General features: G+C 42.4%; 2 protein-coding genes across 2 annotated transcripts; one reads left to right on the forward strand and one right to left on the reverse strand.

Moving 5' to 3' along the window:
* On the forward strand, window positions 1–2,460 carry LOC131997693 (uncharacterized). The gene is made up of 2 exons (XM_059368979.1): window positions 1–186; window positions 1,960–2,460. Exons 1-2 carry the CDS (start codon window positions 1–3, stop codon window positions 2,458–2,460), a joined length of 687 nt encoding a protein of 228 aa, XP_059224962.1.
* Window positions 2,461–5,803: 3,343 nt separating this feature from the next.
* LOC131997694 (cuticle protein 16.5-like) lies at window positions 5,804–12,037 on the reverse strand. Its single transcript, XM_059368980.1, has 2 exons — window positions 11,950–12,037; window positions 5,804–6,358 (listed from the first exon to the last, which is right to left on the reverse strand). The coding sequence occupies exons 1-2, from the start codon at window positions 11,959–11,961 to the stop codon at window positions 5,804–5,806; spliced, it is 567 nt and encodes a 188-aa protein (XP_059224963.1). The 5' UTR covers window positions 11,962–12,037.
* Window positions 12,038–12,622: the final 585 nt, after the last annotated feature.

A 12,622-nucleotide genomic window follows, 5' to 3' on the forward strand; every position in this document is an offset into this window, starting at 1 on the left:
ATGTTGCAAGTTACTGTGGTACACAGACAGCAGTGGGTCCTTTCAGTGTCCTCGTCGTCGGACTATGTGACCACCTCGACCTCTCCCGAGCGGCAATATACACAACAGCAGCATCCCAGCCCCAATATTTCCAGGCCAGTGAGGCAAAGTGTATCTTTCTTGCATTTGAGAGGCAAGATCGAAAAGGTGACGGATTTTATGAGGCGGAAGAACATATTGGTTACAGCGATCCAGGAGACAAAGCTGACCAACACCTGCAGCCTGCACAGTTGTCACGGAAACAATGTGCTAGGTAAGAATCACTTAAGGAATGGAGGTGGGAAATAGGGGTTCTCCCTTATTTGTCCCAATGGACAATTCATATACAGGATTGTCAACGCAAATTTGGAATTTAATGTGGTCGAAAGGCGCATGACAAACGGGGAATGACTCAAGGAGAGGTAAAATTTTGTTCTAGGAGTTGTGCGCATCTGAATTGATAAATCCAGCTCAACGAGACCATTTTGGGTTTGAACGTCCATAACCTATACAGTGTATATAAGCAATAGGTCCCTGCTCGGGCGCCATTTGTCATGCAACCAAACGAACCCACTGTGAAAAATCTTTTCAAATTATTTGAGAAATGGAAGATCGCCATGTTGCAAGGGTTAGTATGCCCATTTATGACGCTCAAATCCTGACGAGAACATCACAAAACAATTTCCGCGAAGATTATCTACCTGAATAAGGTGTGCGATTCAGCCATGTCAAACTTCACAACCTAGAGTTCTCGCCAAGCGGCATGCCGTTTAGCCTCCCCTAGGAAATGCAGCTTGCCTAGTTGTCACGGAAACAATGTGCTATATAAGGTTTGCTTAAGGAATGGAGGTGGGAGATAGGCGTTCTCTCTTATTCATCCCAATGGACAATTCATATGCCATGCAGCAGGATTGTCAATGCAAACTTGGAATATAATGTGGTCGAAAGGCGCATGACAAGGAAGATGCCTCAAGAAGAAGAAAATTTTTGTTCCAGGAGTTGTATGCATCTGAGTTGATAAATCCAGCTGAAAAAGTTCATTTTGAGTTTGAAGGTCCACAATTTACGTAGTGTATATAAGCAATAGGTCCCTGCTCGGGCGCCATTTGTCATGCAACCAAATGAACCTTATCCCACTGTGAAAAATGTTTTCAAATGATTTGACAAGTGGAATATCGCCATGTTGCAAGGGTTAGTATGCTCATTAATGACTCTGAACATCTGAGTTCGCATCCTGACGAGAAGAACACAAAACAATTTCAGCGATGGTGACGATATTTGTCAGATATTCCGCCAAGTCAAACATCGCTACAAAAAGGTTTCGCCAAGCGGCACACGTTTCGTCTCTGTTATGGAGGTCCTTTATCATTGAGTTTAAAAGTAAAGCGGACTGCACTCATTCATAAGAGAGAAGATTCTAATGTTTCTGGTAGAATGGTAGGTAGAATGCGTTCATTCTGTTTTGGTCTTAAGCTCGACCGGACCGATCTTGGTCATTTTGGCTGCCATATTCAAATATAAATCGGTCTGAACCATGTAGATCACGGATGTCGAAAAGCCGAAATTTAATCACTGTGTAAAATTTCAGCCAAATCGCCTTTGCGCCTTTTATGGGGCCAATACCTTAAATCGAGCGATAGGACTATATGGCAAAATGAAAAAATATGTCGAAAGGCCTAACGCAACTCACTGTCTCAAAAGAGTCTTTAATGGTTCCAAGACCTAAAATCGAGAAATCGGTCTATAAGGCAGCTATACCCAAATCTGGACAGATCTGGGCCAAACTGAATATGGTTGTCGAGTGGCCTAACATAGGGTCGGAAAAGGATATTTCGATGTGTTTCAAACGGAATGAGAAAATTAATGTATGTCCATCCCTTGGTGGTTGGTATTAAACTCTAAAAAGCAGACCCTAATGCATTTCTTGTCGTTTACTTTCAGAGTTTAATAGCTTTGGCTATTTTTTGTAGCTGCACTTCTACGTTAGCCGGCTTTTTGGGTGGCTATGGTGGTGGTGGCGGTGGTCATGGTGGAGGAGGAGGTGGTGAATATTATGGCGGAGGTGGTGGCGGTCATGGAGGTGGTGGCTATGGGGGTGGCGGTCATGGAGGTGGTGGCTATGGTGGTGGTGGCTACGGCGGTGGTGGTGGCTATGGCGGTGGTGGAGGAGGTTATGCGGTAGTGGCTGCTCCTGTTTATAAAGTTGCTGCAGTTCCTATTGTCAAAGTTGCCTACGCTGCGTATGGAGGTGGTGGTGGCGGTGGTGGTGGAGGTGGTCATGGTGGTTATTCTGGCGGCGGTGGTTATGGAGGTCATGGTGGAGGCGGTGGAGGTGGTTACGGAGGTCATGGTGGAGGCGGTGGAGGTGGTTATGGAGGTGGCCATGGTGGTGGTTATTCCGGTGGTGGTTATGCTGGCGGCGGCGGACATGGCGGCTCGTAAATGCAGTAACAGCCCACATCTATTTTTTTGATGGTAGTTATATGTAACACTTCTGCGAACATTAACCTATATCATGTTTCACTATTTCGCCACCCAAGACTGTTCAGATAATTGCTTCCATCCCATATTTGTAAATAAAAAAACGTAAAAATATAATCAAGGTGTTTTTTTCAAGGCCTGCTGTAAATAAGGAAAGGGGAAACTTTTTCTCGAAAATCCCATTAAAGAACAGCTGCGTTATCTTTTGCATATCAATGTGTGTTGACCGATCCAAGTTTTGAGCCCAAGATAAGGAGCCGTAGGCCAGAGGTAAGCATATCCGCCTATGGCGCTGAACGCCTGGTTTTGAATCCTGGCGAGAACATAAGAAAGAATTTTTCGGTGGTGGTTTTCCCCTCCTAATTCTGGCCACATTTGTGAGTTGCAATGTCATGTACAAACGCCGTCCGGACTCGGCTATAAAAAGGAGGCCCCTTATCATTGAGCTTAAACTTAAATCGTTGATATGTGCGAAGTTTGCCTCCGTTCCTTATTTTTATTGCCACCGTAGCGCAGAATTTAGCATGTCCGCCTATGACACTGAACACTTGGGTTCGAATCCTGGCGAGACCATCGGAAAAAGGATTTCCCCCCCCCCCCCCCCCCCCCCCCCCTTTTGCTGGGATCATTTGTGAGTTACAATGTCATGTAAAAACGCCGTCCGATCTCGGCTATAAAAAGGACGCTCCTTATCATTGAGCTTAAACTTACATCGAACTTCACTCATTCCTATGTGAGAATTTTGTCTCTGTTTCTTATTGGATAGTTCATGGGCATAATTTGCGATTGGATTTTAATTGCCCCATCCGAACATCGTTCTGCAGCATTGGAACCCAGGCTTTCTGCGTTGTAGGCGGGCATGTTCACCGCTGCTCCAAGGTGGCCTTGCCCACCTGAATGAGCCCTGGCTATGACAGCAAGTTGGTCCGGTTACTCCTCGTTGGTGGAAGGCTCGAAATTTCCGGGTCGGGTCCATGCTCGGGCGCCATTTGTCTGCCTTATTTTTATGATGCTGAACGCCTGGGGTTGAATCCTGCCAAGGCCATTGGAAAAAAATTTTCGGCGGTGGTTTTCCCCTCCTAATGCTGTCAACATTTGTGAGTTACAATGTTATGTAAAAACGCCGTTCGAACTCGGCTATAAAAAGGACGCCCCTTATTATTGAGCTTAAACTTTAATCGGACTGCACTCATTCCTATGTGAGAAGTTTGCCTCTGTTCCTTAATGGAAAGTTCATAGGCAAAATTTGGAATTGGATTTTTATTGCCTCATCGGAACGTCGTTCTGCAGTATTGGAACCCAGGCTTTTTGCGTTATAGGCGGGCATGTTTACCTCTGCGCCAAGGTGGCCTTCCCCACCTTAACGAGCACTGGCCATGACTGCAAGTTAGTCCGGTTAAAACTCGCAGGAGGAAGGCTCGAGATTTCCGGTTCGGGTCCATGCTCGGGTGCCATTTGCCTGCCTTATTTTTATTGCCACCGTAGCGCAGAGGTAAGTATGTCTACCTATGACACTGAACGCCTGGTTTTGAATGCTGGCGAGACCATCGGGAAATATTTTTCGGTGGTGATTTTCCCCTCCTAATTCTGGAAACATTTGTGTGGTACAATGCCATGTAAAAACGCCGTCCGATCTCGTGTATATAAAGGACGCCCCTTAACATTGAGCTAAAACTTAAATCGGACTGCACTCATTCCTATGTGAGAATTTTGCCTCTGTTCTTTATTGAAAAGTTCATGGGCAAAATTTGAAATTGGATTTTTGTTTCCCCATCAGATTGTCGTTCTGCAGTATTGGAACCCAGGCTTTCTGCGTTATAGGAGTGGATGTTTACCACTGCTCCAAGGTGGCCTTCCCCACCTGAATGAGCCCTGGCTATGACAGCAAGTTGGTCCGGTTACTCCTCGTTGGTGGAAGGCTGAAATTTCCGGGACGGGTCCATGCTCGGGCGCCATTTGTCTGCCTTATTTTTATTGCAACCATAGCGCAGAGGTAAGCATGTCCACCTATGACGCTGAACGCCTGGTTTTGAATCCTGGCGAGACCATCGGAAAATATTTTTCGGTGCTGGTTTTCCCCTCCTAATTCTGGAAACATTTGTGAGTTACAATGTCATGTAAAAACGCCGTCCGATCTCGGCTATAAAAAGGACGCTCTTTATCATTGAGCTTAAACTTACATCGAACTTCACTCATTGCTATGTGAGAATTTTGTCTCTGTTTCTTATTGGATAGTTCATGGGCATAATTTGCGATTGGATTTTTGTTGCCCCATCAGAACGTTGTTCGGCAGTATTGGAACCCAGGCTTTCTGCGTTATAGGCGTGGATGTTTACCACTGCTCCAAGGTGGCCTTCCCCATCTGAACGAGCCCTGGCCATGGCTGTAAGTTGGTCCGGTTACCCCTCGTTGGTGGAAGGCTCGAAATTTCCGGGTCGGGTCCATGCTCGGGCGCCATTTGTCTGCCTTATTTGTATTGCCAACGTAGCGCAGATGTAAGCATGTCCACCTATGACGCTGAATGCCTGATTTTGAATTCTGGCGAGACCATCGGGAAATATTTTTCGGTGGTGGTTTTCCCCTCCTAATTCTGGAAACATTTGTGTGGTACAATGCCATGTAAAAACGCCGTCCGATCTCGTGTATATAAAGGACGCCCCTTATCATTGAGGTTAAACTTTAATCGGACTGCACTCATTGATATTTGAGAAGTTTGCCACTGTACTTTAGTGAAATGTTCATGGGCAAAATTTGCGTTTGCATTTTTTTGCCCCTTCCGAATATCATTCGGGAGTATTGGAACCCAGACTTTCTGCGTTATAAGCGGGCATGTTAACATCTTCCTCACCTGATCGAGCCTTGGCCATGACAGCAAGTTGGTCCGGTTACCCCTGGTTGGTGGAAAGCTCGAGATTTTCGGGTCGGGTCCATGCTCGGGCGCCATTTGTCTGTTTAAGGAACCTTAGAATTTATATACTCTTGATCGTCATGAAATTTGAAGCTGATCTTGCCTTTTCCGTCATTCTGGCAATCTCAAGCTAATCTTAGCACAAGAAAAAATTGCCGCTCGATATTTTATCTGTTTTAGCAATCATACTTGTAGCATAAACACATATACCCATATTTTTTTTAACCATTTTACAAATTTTTATTCACAGTAAACAAACAAATCGAGGACAATTTTACAAAAACAAATTATAATTTTTAAGAATACTACTTTTAACAGACAAATATAACATTTTCATCTATTTACTCCACAAATGTTGCCTTCTATTCGAATTTGAAGGATAGCTGCAGCTCTTGCTTACCAGCCATGGCCGTAACCCAAACCATGTCCATAGCCGAAGCCATGGCCCAAACTTAGTGCAGGAGCACTATAAGAGATTGCTGGAGCAGCGGCGATTTTGGTAATAGCAGGAGCGGCATACGAGATAGCAGGGGCAGCTGCGATCTTAGTTATAGCTGGGGCAGCATATGAGATGGCTGGTGCTGCGGCGATTTTAGTGTAGGCTGGAGCAGCATAAGAGTATGCTGGGGCATGGGCAATAGCTGGAGCAGCATATGAGATGGCAGGAGCTGCTGCAATTTTGGTAATAGCAGGAGCTGCATATGAGATAGCGGGTGCAGCAGCGTATTTAGTGATGGCTGGAGCAGCATACGAATACGCTGGAGCATGTGCAATAGCTGGAGCAGCATAAGAGATGGCAGGAGCTGCAGCTATTTTGGTAATAGCGGGAGCAGCATAAGAGATAGCTGGAGCGGCAGCAAAACCATGACCGCCATAATAGCCATGGTCAAGGCCACCCAAATAGCCAGGAGCAGCTGCAGCGCTGGCGACAAGGGCCAAGGTCACAAGGATCTGGAAAAATTAAAAATAAAAAAGGAATTTTTGATAACAGTAACTGCATTGGCTTATTTAGTTGGAGTAGGCAGACTAAGGCTGTATACAAGCAACGGTTTTTCGATATTTCCTTTTCTTATCCAATAACCTATTGGATGATTCTACAATCTGAACATATATTGTATTTGAAATGTGAATACTAGGCAAATTTTGAAAAGTCTTTGCATCCAATGACCGTTTGTGGGGGATAGAGTCTGACCTACACTACCGAGACTTCCTTCTATTTTTAAGTTAGTCCATAGGAATATCAAATGGGTGATATATATGAAAGCTATATCTTAAACAGATTTAAACTTTAAAACTTTGGTGACGAACCGGTCAAAATTGTGGTTAAACGGTCATAAAAGCACATAGCGAAGCAAAGACAAATTGTATACCATACAAATTGGATTACAAGATGGCTACCACAGCTATAAGAGCGAATATTGAATTCGATGAAATTTACCACACAAAATGGGACAACACAAGGAACGGTTCATTTTACATCTTATAACTAACATCCTGTATCTTTACCTATTACATTCTATAACTTAACCTTTGTAGGTCCAAATTTTCAAACAAAAGACACCAATTTCCGATTTTGCATAAAAATCCGGACCCTAGTCACGACAAATTACGCACTGTCTAAAAAAAATCGTATTAATACGGACATATTTAAAATTATGATGTATGACATCCATTTGGGGTGACAAAGAAAAGGAGTTCCACTGTAGGTTCATATTTTTAAAGACCAGATTTGGATGTAGCCGCCATATAGACCGATCCTCCGATTTAGGGTCCTAGGCCCATAAAAGCCAAATTTATTATCCAATTTTGCTGAAATTGTAGACAAAGAGTTGGGAAAGGGCCTTCGATATCGTTCTTGAATTTGGACCAGATAGCTCAAGATATGGATATAGCGCCGATCTCCCGATTTTAGGTCTTGGGCCCATAAGAGATGCATTTATTGTCCGATTTTGCCAAAATTTGGGACAGCGAGTTGTGTTAGGCCTTTCGACATCCCTTTTCAATTTGGCTTAGATCGGTCTAGATTTGGATATAGCTGCCATATAGACCGATCTCTCGATTTAAGGTATTGCACCCATAAAAGGCGCATTTACTATCCGATCTCGCCAAAATTCGATACCGTGAGTTGTGTTATGCTCTTCGACAACGTTCTTTCATTTGGCTCAGATCTGTCCAAATTTGGATATAGCTCCCATATAGACCGACAGCTCGATTTAAAGTCTAGGCTCCATAAAGGCGCATTTATTGTCCAATTTTGCTAAAATTCGGGACAGTGAGTTGTGTTAGGCTAGTAGACATCTTTCTTCAGTTTGGCCCAGATCGGTCCAGATTTTGACCATATAGACCGTGCCATATAGACGGACCTCTCGATTAAAGCTTTGGGCCCATAAAAGGTGCATTTATTGTCCGACTTCTTCGAAATTTGGGACAGCGTTAGGCCCTTCGACATCTCTTTTTGATTTGGCCCAGATCGGTTCAGAGTTGGATATAGCTGTCATATAAACCGATCTCTCGACTTAAAATATTGGCCCCATAAAAGGCGCATTTATAATCCGATTTCGCTGAAATTTGAGACCGTGAGCTATGTTAGGTCCTTTGACATCCTTCTTCAATTTGGCTCAGATCGGTCCAGATTTGCATATAGCTAACATATAACCGATATCTTGATTTAAGGTTTTGGGGCCATAAAAGGAGCATTCATAATCCGATCTCGCCGAAATTTTAGACCGTAAGCTATGTTAGGCTCTTCGACATCGTTCTTCCAATTGGCCCAGATCGGTTCAGATTTGGATATAGCTGCCATATAGACCGATATATCGATTTATAGTCTTGGCCCCATAAAAGGCGTATTTATTATCCAATTTTGCTAAAATTCGGGACAGTGAGTTGTTTTAGGCCAGTAAACATCTTTCTTCAGTTTGGCTCAGATCTGTCCAGATTTGGATATAGCTGCCATATAGACCGATCCGCTGATTAAGGGTCTAAGACCCATAAAAACCACATTTATTATCCGATTTTGCGGAAATATGGGACAGAGAGTTGCGAAAGGGCCTTCGATATCCTTCTTGAATTTGGACCAGATCGGTCCAGATTTGGATATAGTTGCCATATAGACCGATCTCTTGATTTAAGGTGTTGGGCTGTGCTAGGACGCTCGACATCCTTCTTCAATTCGGTCCCAATCGGTCCAGATTTGGATATGGTTGCCATATAGACCGATATCTCTATTTGAGGTCTTGGGCCCATAACAGGCGGATTTATATTCAGATTTTGCTGAAATTTGGGACAGTGAGTTATGTTGGACCCTTCAAAATTTGTCTTCAATTTGGCTCAGATCAGTGCAGAGTTTGATACAGCAGCCATATAGACGGATCTCTTGATTTAAGTTTTGGGCCAATAAAAGTTGCATTTCTTGTCCGATTTTGCCTATATTTGGGACAATGGGTTGCGTTAGGCCCTTCGACATCGTTTTGAAATTTGGCCCAGATCTTTTCAGACTTGAACATAGCTGAAATATAGACTGCTATTGCAATTTAAGGTATTTGAGACCATAAAAGGTGCATTTATTGTCCGACTTCTTCGAAATTTTGGACAGCGAGTAGTCTTAGACTGTTCGACATCTTTTGCAATTTTGCCCATATGGCTCCAGATTCGGATATAGCCGATGTCGCCGAAATTTGGGACAGCAAGTTGCGTTAGGCCCTTCGACATCTCTTTTTGATTTGGCCCAGATCGGTTCAGAGTTGGATATAGCTGTCATATAGACCGATCTCTCGACTTAAAATATTGGCCCCATAAAAGGCGCATTTATAATCCGATTTCGCTGAAATTTGAGACCGTGAGCTATGTTAGGCCCTTCGACATCCTTCTTCAATTTGGCTCAGATCGGTCCATATTTGGATATAGCTGCCATATAGACCGATCTCTTGATTTAAGGTTTTGGGCCCATAAAAGGCGCATTTACCATCCGATCTCGCCGAAATTCGAGACCGTGAGTTATGTTGGACTCTTCGACATCGTTCTTCCAATTGACTCAGATCGGTGCAAATTTGGATATGGCTGCCATATAGACCGATCGCTCGAGCCGCATTATAGACCGATATCTCGATTTATAGTCTTGACCCCATAAAAGGCGCATTTATTGTCCGATTTCGCTGAAATTTGACACAGTGACATATGTTAGGTTTTTCGACATCCGTGTCGTATATGGTTCAGATCGGTCTTTATTTGAATATAGCTATCAAAACTACCAACTATTAGACCACTCAATGTCCGTGCCGAATTTGATGCAATTCGGACCATATATTCGATAACGCTGCTATGGGGGCATAAATTATGCATTTTTTCACCGGACTATGACGAAAGGTGATTTACATATATATCCTAGGTGATGGGTGTCCTAAGTTTGGCCCGGCCAAAAAGACTTTACTGTTTACTTATTGCCATATAAGAGGCTCGAAGATCTCAAAAAAAGCTGCACACAATATTTTAATTAAAAAATTTAATATCAAGACATGGTAGGATGTTGTGCTTTGGGTAACCATTTAAAATTTTTTTTCCTCCACCATAGGATGGGGGTATACTTATTTCGTAGTTCCATTTGTAAATGCAAATTTTGGCCATGAATATTCCACCAAGGAACAGAGGCAAACTTCTCACAAATCAATGAGTGCTGTCCGATTCAAGTTTTAAGCTCAATGATAAGGGGCCTCCTTTTTATAGCCGAGTCCGAACGGCGTGCCGCAGTGCCACACCTCTTTGGAGAGAATTTTGACATGGCATAGTACCTCACAAATGTTGCCAGCATTAGGAGGGGAAAGCCACCGCTGAAAATTTTTTCTGATGGTCTCGTCAGTCTTCGAAACCAGGCGTTCAGCGGCATAGACATGACATTTTAAGTCGATCTGGCCATGTCCGTTCGTCTGCCCGTCGGTCTGTCTGTCGAAAGCACGCTTACTTTGAAAGGAATGGAACTTAGTGCTTGAAATTTTGGACAAATATTGGGTTGCCCAAAAAGTAATTGCGGATTTTTTAAAAGAAAGTAAATGCATTTTTAATAAAACTTTGAATGAACTCTAATCAAATATACTTTTTTTACACTTTTTTTCTAAAGCAAGCTAAAAGTAACAGCTGATAACTGACAGAAGAAAGAATGCAGTTACAGATTCACAAGCTGTGGAAAAATTTGTCAACGCCGACTATATGAAAAATCCGCAATTACTTTTTGGGCTACCCAATAATTCTTATTAGTGTAGGTCAGTTGAGATTGCATATGGACCAAATCGGCTTATGTTTTTTATAGCTGCCATATAAACCGGTTTTGGATCTTAAATGCTTGCGCCACTAGAGGGCGCAATTTTTATCCAAATTTTATTTGGCTGAAATTTTGCATGAGTTGCTTTGTTATGACTTCCGACAATTGTGCTAGGTATGGTTCAAATCGGTTTATAACCTGACATAGCTGGCATATAACCGATATGGAATGTTGACTGGTTGAACCTCTAAAGGCTCCGAATTGGCTGATAATGTACACAATGACTTCCACTATGGTCTCCAACCATTCCATTCTATTATTGGTCCGAATTGGACCATAACTTGATATAGCTCAAATGACATAGCAATTCTTTTCCATTATCCTTAGTTTGCCTTAAAAGAGATACAGGGCAAAAATTCGACAAATGCTGCCCATGGTTTGCCTTAAAAGAGATACTGGGCAAAAACTCGACAAATGCGATTCATGGTGGACATTTTGTGTAAATTATTTTGGTTTGTCTCGCAGCAACTATGAGAAATATGGTCTGAATCGGTTCATAACCTGATGTAGCTCTCATATAAACCCATCTCACGACTATACTTCTAAAGCCTCTAGAGGGCGCAATTCGTATTCGATTTGTTTGAAAGTTTGTACAACGGCTTCTCCCAAAACCGAGAATATACATGTCAAATATGGATTGAATCGATCTATAGCCTGATACAGCTCCCATACAAACCGATCTCCCGATTTTACTTCTTGAGCCCCTAAAGAGCGCAATTCTTTTTCGAATTGGCTGAAGTTTCACACAATGATCTTCTACAATGGTCTCCAACATTAAATCCAATTATGGTCCGAATCGGACCTTAACTTGATATGCAATTCTTATCCATTATCCTTTGTTTGCCTTTAATGAGATACCGGGCAAAAACTCGACAAATGCGATCCATGTTTGGGGGGTTTATAAGATTCGGCCGGCCGAACTTAGCATGTTTTCACTTGATTTAGGATTTTTATGGAATAAATCATCTCTTTACGGCTTTATGATTGTCCACTGTATATAAGGAGGCGTAAGGACCTTTACAACATATTACAATCCTTGTTGGACATTTTCAAAATTCTTCGTTTTTTAGTCCTTCTACACAAAAATATTGATCAGCAATTTTTTCTTAAAATTTGGTTTAACACTTTATCCTTTGCTTCATAAACACACACTGTATCGTTTCATCTCAAGGATTATTCTTATCCTTCCATACTCGTATTTTATTCTTTTCTCATATTTTTTACTTACAAACTTGAACATTTTGTTAAAACAAGGACGAAGTTTGGCAACACGGATAAAGTTCTTTAGGCTGACAAAGCTTACTTAGATTTGAGTTACTTGTTCCCATTAGCAATAGTATTTATAGCCGAAAAATTGTGCCCACCATATGTGTGTGTTTTTTGTGCAAAATGAAAATAAACAAAAAAAAAAAAAGAAAAATCAAACAAACGAAAAATAAAAAAAAATCTTATGAAAAATCTATGAAATCTTGCAACAGCAGCGGTCACATTCGCATCTCTCAAAAGGCCTACTTCTAAAAGGTGTGCTGAAATGTAGCACTGGCTGCAGAGCACTCCACCAACCACCAACCACCACAACAGCAACAACAATAACCAACTGATAGAGCCAAGACATCAAGTGTCATACTGGCAATATTTTAGGCCTGTTTGTCAGCTGCTTTTGGTGTTGTCCGCTGCAGCGCAGACTTATAACCCAACTAACCCCGAAAATCAGCTGTTGAGCATGCTCAGGCTCCACTAAGCAAAGCTGGCTTGAAAAAAATACACTTTTACTTTTGTTTTTTTTTTTTTTTTGTTCGCTGTTGTCCTCCCAACAATGTACCACCTCGTCAAACATCACAGCACCACCACCAACCACCACCAACCACCACCAACCACATGGGGACTGTGGCCAGACAAAC

This window comes from Stomoxys calcitrans, chromosome 1 (genome assembly GCF_963082655.1).
Source record: "Stomoxys calcitrans chromosome 1, idStoCalc2.1, whole genome shotgun sequence".
NCBI classification, from domain to species: Eukaryota; Metazoa; Arthropoda; class Insecta; order Diptera; family Muscidae; genus Stomoxys; species Stomoxys calcitrans.

Coding starts and splice junctions, on each gene's coding strand:
- LOC131997693 (XM_059368979.1), top strand. CDS start 1: ATGTTGCAAGTTACTGTGGTACACAGACAGCAGTGGGTCCTTTCAGTG. Junction 187..1,959: donor TGAGAGGCAAGATCGAAAAG/GTGACGGATTTT, acceptor GTTTACTTTCAG/AGTTTAATAGCTTTGGCTAT.